Genomic DNA, 12302 nt, shown 5'->3' on the forward strand with positions numbered 1-12302 from the left:
TTCCTCCCTCCCTTCCTTTCATCCTTCCTTCCTCCCTCCCTCCCTTTCTTCCTCCCTTTTTCCTTCCTTCATTCCTTCCTCCCTCCTCTCCTCCCTTCCTCCCTCTTTCCCTTCCTTCTGCTTTCCTTTCTGTTTTAATATAGGTGCTGGGGATCAAATTCAGGTCCCTATCTTTGTGTGCTAGTCACTTTATTCTCTGGGCCATCTCCCTAGCCTGCATTCGCTCTCCTTGTTGTTATTAAATCATATTGCAATGAGCACCCGTGTAGAGAAATCACTTTGTACATGCTTCTGTTGGAAGATTTCCCACCTGTTCTGACCTCCTTTGCTTTGACTCTTTATGCCAGTCAACAATGTTGGAATGCTCCCCAGCCTGTTCCCAAGCCATTTCCTGAACACACCCGGTGAGATCCAGGTGAGCATCTGCCTGTGTCTGCTTGTCTCCCGGTCAGGTTTGGACCCCTGGCTTGATCACCAGGACTCAAGGAAAACAAACGGGAACTGTGTCAGGCCAGACTCTGCTGCGTAGTGACTGCCTTATCAGCTTTGCTCTTCTCTGCCCATCAGAACTTCCTAAGCACTGTACCGTGCTTCTGGAGATCTGTGCTCTGCTTCATAAAAGGGGGAGTTCTGCCCGACAAATTCATAGCTCTAGTATCATGGGAGCAGCCAGCTTTTGGCCATATCTGTCTTCATATGTGATAAAATGTTTCAAACTTTCAGTGAGAGGGAAGTCTAGATTCCACAGTGTCTGAGGGCATTGACGCTCTTAGATAGTGACGTCTGAGAGCCTCCAAGTTGCTGATAAAATGGCATCATGTTGAGTGCTGGGCTACACACGTCTTCCCTCAGGCTCCGTATCTCTACTGTGGTGGGAATGTGTGAGGACAGCTGTTAACAGTGGTTACAGAAAAAAGACAAAGCAATCCAAGTCTCTGCATGTTCAGGGCACATGTGGCTGTTTTTGAAAAAAAAAAAAAAAAAAAAAAAAAAAAAAGTTAAATTAGTTAAGTAAATCTAGGTTATCAAATATTTTTTCTTTGAAAATTTTAAAGTTTTACTCTAATTTTAAGGTTTTCCCTTTGACAATTTCTTACACGTATCTATGTATCTCTGTTCCTTGCTTATTCCCAGTTATGTCTCAGAACCTACCTGAGTGGAAACAGTCCCCTAGGGACAGTACAGTAGCCATGCTCACAGCTTGCTAGTCAGCCCTGTGCTTGCCTGCTCCGCCAGCGCTTTCTTTTCCTGGCTTCCGTGGCCCAGAACCGGCATTCGTGTTAGGTGGCTGTCCACCCTTTAGCCTCCATGTTGTTGTCTCTGAGACCCTCCGTGCTAACCTTCTTCCTCTCGATGAAGCCAACACTATCCTCCATGATGATGAGGTTCCTCCCAATAAACCTATCTGTAGTTGAAAATATCCTAAGTAAAAAACAAATGGCTCAATACGTCTAAGCTCCTGGCCAACCCAGGTCCAGACATGGCATGCTAGGGAAGGATGGGTTTGGGTCTCAGGCTGATGGGATGCAACCACAGTCCAGCATGGCAGACGGTTTCAGACCGCATGCCGCTGTCCCTGGAGAGACTGCCCTTTCTAAACTTAAAAAGTGTGATTTCTATTGTGTGTCCATTGCTTTTGCTTCATCAGAAGTTAGTCCAACCATCAGAAATCAGGGGCTATCTATCTTCCTTTGACCCTACGATCCTATTACTTCTGAGGTTTTCAAGGCAGCTCTCCTGCTAAGGCTCACATATAGGTAGGACCCCAGGACAATGTCGCTGAGCCTCAGCTTGGAGCCGGAGTGCTCAAGATGGAACCACTGGGAGTTTGCCCACGCAACCCTTCCTGGGGTAATTCTCTGAGGAGGGGCTGACTGGTGTCTCATTGTTTATTTCAGAGTCTCATCCACTGCAACACTACTTCCGTAGTCAAGGTACGTGGTGAGCGTGTGTGCTAAGCGTGTTAAAGTACAGAGGCTGAAACATTCCTTGAAATGAAACTGTTCCTGCCCACAGGCTGGGTTTGGCCTTGCCCTGTCTTACTGTTCTCACCAGGGTGGGCTCATTCTTTCTAGGATCTGAACCCTGTTGTTGCATTTGGACTACATCACGCCTGAAGATACCGACCCTTTCTCAGATTTCAGAACAATTCTTTTAAAATTAATATTTCTTAATTGTTTAGTTGTCTCCATTCACTACGTCAGGAAAGAGGACAGAGGCCCGCTCAGTGTTTGTGGTGCTCAGTCATCTGTAGAGTAGGCTCTTCTTCTTTTTTAAAAATCTAGCTAATTGATGGTTTTGTTATGTTAAAACTGTGTGTATGCATGGATACCTGCAGGTAGGTAGGTGCATATGAACACCAGCTGTGTCAGATCCCCTGGAGCTGGAGTTACAGGTGGCTGTGGACTGTCTGACCTGGGTTCTCGGGATGAGCTCCGGCGCTCCAGAGGAGCAGTGCATCCTCTGAACTCCTGAGCGGCCTCAGCCCAGTGGTCTCTTCTTCTTTGTGGTTTAGTTGTCTGGTCAGCCATGGCCCCAGACTATTAAAAGAAAGAGTCTCTACTCTAAGGAAAAGACCAGAGGCCACATTCACACAGTTCTTATTAGCATTTATTATTATAATTGTTGTATTTTATCATTAGTCCTTAATCTTTTATTATGTCTATTTTTTTTTATATTATGTCTAGTTTTAAGTTAACCTTGCCATAGGCTGTGCTGGCTTCAGGCTTTATAACTGCTCAGGGTTTGAGATTGCACCCTCACAGGTTGGTGTTGGGGGCCGTCTACTCTGCTCTAAGCTCAGCTCATCCGCTGAGTAGTTGGATTGCATGGACCAGTTTCCAACCATCTTGAATTTCCAAGTCTGCATCCATTACAAGAGTGTTAGATGGGGCAGCTGGGGAGACGTGAGCTGCCTTGAGGACTTGAATTTAAACCCTAGGTGTGATATTATGTGCCTGTAATCCCAGGCATGGTGAGACAGGAGGCAGAGACAGGCAGATCCCTCCAAGCGTGTGGGTCAGCGGCGTGGTAGCAGGTGGATGGAAGGTGCCTGAGGACTCTGAGGTTGTCCTCTGACTCTTCAGGTCATGCACAACCACAAGCACACAGAGACGCACAACCGTACTGGATGAAGCAATGTCTTAGGTACATTGAGCTCTTGGTCCTTTGTGTCAGTTGCAGAATCATTTATGCTGTGATTCCTTCAAAGCTAGCCCATTTATACCTACATGTGAAGAAGAAAGGGAAAGACGGTTTAGAAGCAGGTGCTGCTTAAGAATGAGTGCAGCCAGATTCCACGTGACATGGTGAACGGCTGGTGCTTTAGTGTGGACAAAAAGCCTCCCCTTCCTCTGAGCGTGTTGAGATTTCCCCTCCGGCGAGCTGCACACTGAACAGGCTCTGAGCCTTTTGCCCAACTTAGCCTGCAGCTGGGCATCTGGCTTGTCCACAAAGTTCACAGCTATATGTGGCAGCCCTTTCGATCTTTCTCGGCAGTCAACAGGCCTGTGGGTGAAGCAAAGCACGAACTTGCAGAGTGCCATGAGTCTTGGGTTGAGTTTCAGAGGCTAAGACATAAACTAGTTATGGAGGAGTTTTCTGCTATCAGGAGTGAAAGCTGGCCAGTACCCGTCTCCCAGGCAGTTATTTCAGAGCTGGGCTGGCAACCGATGCTCTGGCATTGGTTGCTTTTTCTGTCAGCACGCTGGCGTGTTACAGCTTCCTGCTTTGCTTATTATCCAGTGCTTACAGATGCAATATGCTGAGCAATCGGTGGCTTTTTAAAGGCCCCAGCTGATGTGGCTCTAAGGTTTATGTGATCAACTGTTGCTGAAGCCTTGCCATTAAAACCTTTTTACATTATTTTAAAGGTTGATCTTCCAATCTTGGGGTATTTGATCAGCTAGGTTTCCCCCAAAGGGATTTGACAACCTTCTGATTCCTTTTGTGAAGAAATGCTTTGGTTTGTAATTTTAAAGAGTTTTTATTTATTATAGACACTAAATTCTCTAAGCAACAAAGAAAATAAACCAAAAGTCAGCTTCTAAATATACACTTGTGAGCCTGGCTGGCTGGAAGCATGACCCACAGCTTTTAGTTGTTTCAAAGGTGTCGTCTGAGAGCAGTTTGTACAAGCAAGTCTACATGCTTGCTGGCCAAGGGCAGAGATGGAAGAGTCTGAAGGATTGAGATGGTGGGAAAGTGGCTTCACAGTTAAGTTCCTTGTTACTGTGCAAGGGAGGCTGAGGAAGTGACTCCGAAGACTCCTGTTTGGAGCCCTAGCACCCACATTTCTGTAGCCCCAGGGCTGGGACGCAGGGACAGCATTGTTGGTGCCTGCCGGCTTCTAGCCTAGGAAAAACCAAATGGGCTCAAGGTTCAGTGAGAGGCCCTGTCTGGAGGGAAAAAGGTGAAGAGGAATGCAGGAAGACTCCTCGTATCCTCTGGTCTCAGAGGTGTGTGCATGTGTACCTGGCTACATGCAAACACACACACAAGAACAGACATCCCACCCCTGATCCCTGATAGAAGCAACTTGAGAGAGGAAGGGATTAGTTCGGCTACAGCTTGAAGGTACAGTCCGTTGTGGTGGTGAAGGACTGTATAGTCTCAGGAAGGGTGGAGGGAGCGTGAGGCAGGGGCTCACACCATGTCCAAGGTCAGGGGCAGAAGGAGAGGAGCACGGACTCTTAGTGCCCTCTCTCCTTTTGACTCAGCCCCGGACTCCAACCAGTGGGATGGTGCCTCCCACACTCAGGGTGGGAGGAAACATTCTCACAGACAAACCCAGATGTGTGTCTTTACAGGACTTCAGCTCCTGTCAAACTGATGAAGATTCACCAGCAGAGACTAGACCCTGGGAACTCTGGGGCAGGCGTTGGTGGCATCCCATGTTGTCTGTGTAACTGAGATCATTTGCCTGTTAAGGCTAGAAAACTCACATGAGAAACACTGAGGCTGCTCGGGTGTGTCCAGCAAGGTGGAAGCGGTACCCCTGAGTGTATGAGACTCAGTCTAATCTTTCTCTCAGTTCCCTCTGAGGCAGAGGCAGTTTTTTTTTTTTTTTAACAGAGTTCTGAGTTTTCCTTGCCACAGCCCCACCCCCAGCCGTAGGAAGAACATCTGGATGCTCTCTGGGGCTGACACAGAGGACTACTGTATGTGATGGTGGCAGTGGCAGGACAGTTTCTCTCAAAGCTGCTGCAGGGTCCCCACAACACAGGCACAGGGGCACATTGCGTGTGGCCATTGGTCTCCTTGCTTTCTCTTGCCCCCTTTTTCAGATCTGCACTGAGAAGGCTGAATGGAGGAGATAGATAGGAAATGCTAGAGTCTTGCTCTGTGTTCTGCTAGTCTCCAGTTCTGACTCATGGGTGAAGTGTGTGATGGCTGGCATACTTTTCCTTCATCCCTGGTAATGGGGAGGTCTTGAGAACTCAGAAATAGATCCTTCCACCTTAAGCCAATGCCCCCTGTTCCAGCTGGCTTGTTTCCAGCGAGGCTTCATGGGGAAGAAACCAGAGGCTGCTAGACAGTTCGCCATCTGTCTGGTTTGCTTGCTGTGGCTTCTAGCCAGATTCTCAGGTCGCCAGAATGGCCTCTAAGGTTTGCCAGCAATTTTCAAGGTCATCTGGGAAGATTAAACTTCCCCGACTTCCTCCAAGGACCCTGTTCATTGCTACTTAGTTGCTTTGTCAAGGCTTAACCCTGGCCTTCTCTTATAGATGACACAACTTGTTCTCAAACACATGGAATCAAGGTAAGGCCTTTCTCAGTAGGACAGAGCCAGGGGGCCTTCCTGCCTTGGCAGCCACCTTGCCTGGGGAGTTGATGGTGGTGGAAGGGCCTTGGTCCCATCAAGCTGCTGTTTCAGTTGATGGTTAAAACCTATGAAGACAGAACACAGGGATCACAGGGTAAAACAGCTCATTCAGGCCCAGGCCAGCTCTTCACATATGTGTGCATATGTGAAAGTCAAATGTAACATGTTTTAGAGGGAGACTGAGAGCAGCTGTTTCAAAACACATTGACTTTAAAAGAAAATTAAGTCATGTTGAACATGAAAGAAGCAAGTTGGCCTCAGACCAAGCCAATGTCTTTTTTTTTTTTTTTTTTAATTGTGAATTCCATCTTCTGTTCGAACAAGTACTCTGTTTTCCTGGTAACTGCCCCCCTCAGTCTCTCCAATAGTCTGTTTCTGGGTCACCCTATCATAACAGTTGTTAGGGGCTGGTTTTCATCACCTCTTATTCATTAAGAACAAATAGTTGATGGCTTAATTTTTTCTAGAGTAAGAAAGGGGTAGCTTTGCATTCTAATGTGCAGTTTCTTGCTACCCCACTCCAGGCATCTAACTGGGAAGATTAAGGATGATTCAATTTTTCCCAGTAATGAGAAAGTTGAGGCAGGAGTATCACCACAAACAAATTCAAGATCTGTCTGGGTTCCATAGTAAGGCTGAGGCTAGCCTGGACTATATAGTAACAAGCTATGTTTCAAAAAAATGCAATAAGCAAAAAATACTGAATTTCAAAAGATGTAGGTAAAAACCTTGAAGAACGTAGGGTGTCAGAATGAGCTCATCCCATCTAGGATTGCTTTCACCACGTGACACATGTCCTGCTGTGACAGGTCAGCCCTGGGAGTCCAAAGGGACCAGGGCATGTGGTCCCATTGAGACTAGAGAGTTTGCTTTGCCTTTCCTATGACTGAGCCAATTTGGCTTTTTGAAGTTTGGCAGGGAGACCATTGTCCTAGCAGGGCTGCTGTTCAGAGTACCAAGCCATTTATGTCACATGACTGCAGAGTGACATCACTACATAGCGTCCTCCTTCAGACAGTGAGGAATGTTTCCCTCACAGTTCTTACAAAACCAACTCTCATGAGCCATGGAAACCCGGAGGGTGGCTTCTGACAGCTCCAGCCCTCAGTGGGATGGAGGAGCCAACAGCCTAGCCTCTGCTCCTCTGCCTTTCAGGCGGAAGGGTCTCATCTTGAACATTTCTTCTGGGGTGGCCCTATATCCCTGGCCCCTGTACACTCTGTACTCGGCTTCCAAGGTCAGTGACAAGTTACCCAAGTCTCCTCCTTCCTCCAAGCAGGAAGGATTTATGATACTCTTGGGAACCTGAGGTGGGGGGAGGCTGTCTGTAAGGCCAGAGGAAACAAACTCTAGGACCTGAGGTGTTTTCTCTCTCACTGCAGGCTTTTGTGTGCACGTTTTCCAAGGCCCTGCATATGGAATACAGAGATAAAGGGATCATTATCCAGGTGAGGTGGGCCATCGTGGGCCCTCCCGAGTGGGAGCCGTGGCTAGCTGGGTGGTCTTTTATCATCCCTTGCAAAACAGACTGTGCATAGGCAGCTGGATGGTGCTATCAGGTCCCCCTGACCAAGACCAGGCCGACGGTTGCCTCCACAGCCCCTTCTGCTGCTGAGATTTCTGCTGGCCCCCCTTTGTTCTGGGTGTTGGTTGGGGAGGGGACTTGAACATGGATGAGGCTGCTCACAGATGCTGTGGAAGGCTGGCATGGAGCTCACTCAGCAGAGTGCTTGCCTAGTATACACAAGATGCAGAGTTTCATCTGCGACGCTGTGTGGAGACGATTATGGTGGTGCGCTCCTGTGATCTCAGAAGACAGAGGCAGGAGCATCAGGAGGTTAGGACGTCCTCACCACACAGCAAGTTTAAGGTTGGCCTGGGCTACTCGAGATCTGGAAAACAATGCTGTGGCCCTTGGCTGTGTGGTACTGTATTAGATGACGAGGTCTGCTCTATTCCTGCTCTGACATGTGGAGAAGAAAAAGGAGGCTGGGCATTTGCCCTGTTCTGGGACTAGGGGAAAGAAGGGGATCTTCCCTAGATGAGTGTTGACTTGTGGTAGGCTATGGGCACTATTAGGGATTTTTTCTCTCTCGGTGATGCAGATTTAGAACAGATCAGAGCAGATTAAAAGTGGACAAATGCAGGTTTATTAGACGCTGCTCCCAGGCAAAGAACAGGGCTGAGGAAGTTGGGGGTCCAGGCTATGGCAGGGAGGTTTTCTAGTTCTCAGGCGAGGGGTGACGACACGTTAGCTAGCCAGGAGCCGGGACTGCTCGGGTGGGCTGGTCAGTTGCCTCAGCTGGCCAGAAAGGCAGAACTGAGCTTCTGGTGCCATTCCTTTATTTGAAGTTTTTCAATGTGGGCAGGGTTGGAGGGAAGGAGAGCAGATGGGGTTTCCCAGCTTGTGCAGGGGTGAGCAGCGGACTCCAGCTGAGCAGGCATCCCAACACTCTGGTCTTGGGTAGTGGGAGGAGGAACAGGGTCATTGTGGAGATGACTTGCACTAACTGAAACAGGCTGCCACTACCGTGTCTGGGCTGGGCGATGAGACGGTCTGTGTGTCAGCAATTTACATGCGCCTGGCTTAGCAGTAGAGTCTGGGAGAGGCATTTTTAGGACATACTACAGAGATGAAATAGGCATCTTTTTTGTACACATGTTACGTGTATGTGTGGATGTGTGTGCGTATGTTCATGTGGGTGTGAGCAGGTGTGTATGTGTCACGTGTTTCTGTGTGAGTGTGTGTGTGTGAGAACAGGTGTGTATGTGTCACGTGTTTGTTTATGAATGGGTATGTATGTGTATGCATATGTGCAGAGTCTAAGGGCAACCCTAGTTGATCTTTTCACAGGGCCTCCCATTAGCATGTTAGACAACTCATATCAGCTGAGTTGCCTCTTGCTCCCTTGGCTCTGAATTTCATCTCAGTTCTGTCAACAAATACTGGATAGCTTGCTTAAATTGTGAGCCTCAGTTTCTCCATCCATGAAATGGGCCTTTATTAGCACCTCCTTACCTTTTAGGTAACCATCGAGAGAGAGAGAGAGAGAGAGAGAGAGAGAGAGAGAACAAATACACAAGTGTGGAAGTCGGAGGAGTCCATTTCTTTTTGTACTATGAGGTCCCAGGAAGTACCTTCACTTCCTGAGCCATCTTGACAGCCTTGGTTCCCCCACATACTAAAGATTTGAAGGTCTCCGCATCCACAGTAACATCAGAGTCCTGGTTTCAAGTCCTCCAGCAAGTTGCAACAGGCTTAGACACGGGTGGAAGCACATTCCTGGATGCCCGGGCACCATCAGTGTGGTGGTTTATGTTCCTACCACAGCAGAACAGATTCTGTACAGGACCAGAAGCAGGGGTGAGGGAGGAAGTCCAGAGTCCCTCTGGGGGCTCCAGCTTTGGCTACGTGTGTCAGAAGCAGGGGCCTCGCTTGTTCAGCATTGCCAGACAAGGTGTGCAACTATACTTGATTTTCAAAGGAGTGTGAGTAAATGTGTCTGCTGAGGCAGGGTCTTACTGCTTAGCCCAGCTGGCCTTGAACTTTTGAGTCTCCTGCCTCAGCCCTAGGACTGTAGGTATGTGCTACCTCTCCTGGCTGATTGTGTTTCTTGCATGAATCCATTCAATGCAATACTTCGGATAAAATTATGCTGAATGACTTATGCTTGTCTCTATTGCAATTCTGAGTTCATCTGTGAATGCAGTATTGGGAGTTGAACTTGGGGACTCAGGCAGGCCCTTCCCTCTGGCCCTCCCTGAGAGATGGCTCTAACTGCTGCCCTGCCCTTTCATTTGCCGAGTCTCCCGGTTGGTTGCCCTGCTTTCGAGCACCTTGACCTGGGTAGTTAAGGCCTCGTCTTGAGCAATCACACCCCCTGTTTTCCAGCTTCGTGCCAGCCTTGTGTCTTTTATCAAGGAGCTTAGAACATTTCGCAGGCAGAAGGGAGTTGGGCATGATGGCGAAATGTTTGTTCCTGCTTCAGTCTCTGCTGGGGTATATGTCCCACTCTTCATTTTTCTCTGCAGGTGCTGACCCCTTATGCTGTTTCAACCCCAATGACCAAGTACCTAAATACCAACCTGGTAACCAAGACCGCTGATGAGTTTGTTAAGGAGTCCTTGAAATACATCACGATTGGAGCTGAAACCTGTGGCTGCCTTGCTCATGAGATCTTGGTAATCAGTGACTTTGTTCGAAGCAAGGGAAGAAGGCTGTTGGCCAGCATCCTCCTCAGGGTGGGGCTTGCTCTTCCTTGCTAGTGGGACAGTCGGCCATTTTTTCTCACTGTAAGCTCACAGGACTAGCCTGCTGCAGTATAGCCAGCAAAAGGAGTAGGGGAAAGTAAGCCTGTGTGCTCAGCCTATAAACAACCCTGAGGCTCCACTTCTCTGCTCAGCATGGCTCCACTTAGTGGTCCACTTAGTTCTTGGGTAGGAGACAAATGCCTGGATTTTGTTGGGCCTCTAAAGAGATGTTAATCAGTTTTTCCTTTGCTACAAATGAACAGGGAAGAAAGCATGGTAGAAAGAGTACAAGGTACTTTGGAAAGGGGGCTTCAGGAAGGAATAACAAATGCTCCAGAGGGCAAAAAAGAGGTGTAGGAGTTGGCTGGCACAGAGTGGGCCCCTTGCTTGAACATGTCCTTCAGAATGACCCTGGTAGGATGGTCAAAGGGCATTTAGAGGGACATGCTGGGTGTCTAAGAAGTTTACCTTTGTAGAGTGTCACAACACCTCAAACATTAGAACTACATGACCTGCTCAGACAAAAAAAAAAAAAAAAAAAAAATCCATAAGCAACTGACTTCAGACTGTCTGAGTTGTAATTTCTTTGCTCTGCTCTTGTCTCAGATGCACTTTTTTTTCTTCCTGTTCCAGGCAATAATTCTGAACCTGATCCCTTCCAGAGTCTTCTATAGCAGCACCTTCCAAAGATTCCTCCTGACACAATACTCAGATTACCTGAAGCACAACATCAGCAACAGATAGGGAGTGGTGGGGTGAGAGTTAGGACTAGGGTGGGGGTAGGGGGAGGTGGGGCTGGAAGGAGGGTTGATGGGGTGATCCAGAAACCTTCATTGGTGGTAGCGGGCGGATGGCGAAGCACGTCATCGCCCTGCTGAAGGGAGCCTGCTGTGCCATGAACACAGCACTCTGTGGCTTGAGTTTGATGATCTCAGGAAAAGCTGGGATGTAATAGGATATGTTTACTATGAAAGGAGGTGGGGCTGGCATCAAGGGTAATGCTAAACATAATAAATGTGCTGGAAAGAAACCTGGAGTCTCAGAATACTGAGAAGGGCCTCAGCTAGAGGGCCACTTTATAGCTGTTTGTAGAACTCAAGACTCAAACAATACCTGCTGCTGATAAACTTTACCAGGACCTCTGTGGGCCCGGACCACAGTTTCTCAAATATGGCTTCTCACAGGTCCAGGACACTGGGGTAATAGCCGATTCGGGCCAGTGTCTTCATTTCAACAATGAGATCACCAGGTGTGTGTATTTTTTCAAAGTAGAGTCTATATACACTGTGCTGGTAAGAATAAGAGCGCAGAAGGAAGTTTCAAGAAATTGCTTTGGGGCTAGAGAGATGGATCTGTGGGTAAGGCACAAAAACGGGGCTTTGAGTGCACACGACCCCCACAAGAGCCAGGCAGAGGTGGTAGCTTGCCTGTATCTCCAGCCGAGAATACAGCTAATTGTTGCGCACTCACCTGGCATGAATGAGGCCAAGGGTTGCATCCCCAGAACGGCAAGCAAGCGTACATGATACCTCTCAATTGGGGGAGGGGTATAAATGTATAGGATCATGCAATGTGCCACATTAATCAGTCAATCTTAGACTCAAGTTTTATCCTAACACACACCAATCCTCTCCATTAGCCTGTAGGCGATTCTGAGGCTCTTTTTTTTTTTTTTTTTTTTTTTTTAATTGCAATAGACTCAGGAGAGCACAGCCCAGTGTGGGTGGTGGGTGGTGCCATTCCTGGGTTGTACAAGAAAGCAGACTTGTTCAGCCATGGAATGCAAACCAGTAAGGAGCACTCCTCCTTGCTCGCTGCTTCAGTTCCTCTGACTTCCCTCGGTGATGGGTTGTTTTCTGTGAGATGTCAGACGAAATAAACTTTTCTTCCCCAAGTTAGTTTTAGCACAAAAACAGAACAGCAAACTAGGACAGAAATTGGTACCAAGAGCATGAGGTCTTGCTGTGACAGACCTGACCATGTCTTTTTAGGGAGGATTGTGGAAGCATTTGAAACTTCGGACTGGGGAAAATGTTGAGTGTTTGGATCTTATGGAGCTGTTGTGGGAACTTGGAAGATAATGCCGAGAAGAATGTGCAGTGGTGCCCTGGCTCATGAAGTTTCAAGGGGAGCAAAGATTCTATCAGGGCCATGTATGTGGTATATTTGAACTAAGAATCCGTGACTTTTTATCAGACGAGGCTGAAGAATCAGCTTATTAACAAGA

General features: G+C 47.9%; 1 protein-coding gene across 1 annotated transcript in view; it reads left to right on the forward strand.

Annotated features, from left to right (window-relative positions):
- The window catches only part of Hsd17b3 (hydroxysteroid 17-beta dehydrogenase 3), a 29341-nt gene extending 18517 nt beyond the window's left edge, over positions 1–10824 (forward strand). Inside the window, exons 5-11 of the mRNA XM_055598005.1 lie at positions 348–415; positions 1899–1934; positions 5727–5761; positions 6980–7061; positions 7207–7272; positions 9857–10006; positions 10709–10824. Coding sequence (XP_055453980.1) covers positions 348–415; positions 1899–1934; positions 5727–5761; positions 6980–7061; positions 7207–7272; positions 9857–10006; positions 10709–10819 — 548 coding nt within the window. The 3' untranslated portion in view covers positions 10820–10824. The remainder of the gene's footprint in view (positions 1–347; positions 416–1898; positions 1935–5726; positions 5762–6979; positions 7062–7206; positions 7273–9856; positions 10007–10708) is intronic.
- Positions 10825–12302: the final 1478 nt, after the last annotated feature.

The sequence above is a fragment of the Psammomys obesus genome, unplaced genomic scaffold (assembly GCF_907164565.1).
Source record: "Psammomys obesus unplaced genomic scaffold, mPsaObe1.curated_primary_1811, whole genome shotgun sequence".
NCBI lineage: Eukaryota > Metazoa > Chordata > Mammalia > Rodentia > Muridae > Psammomys > Psammomys obesus.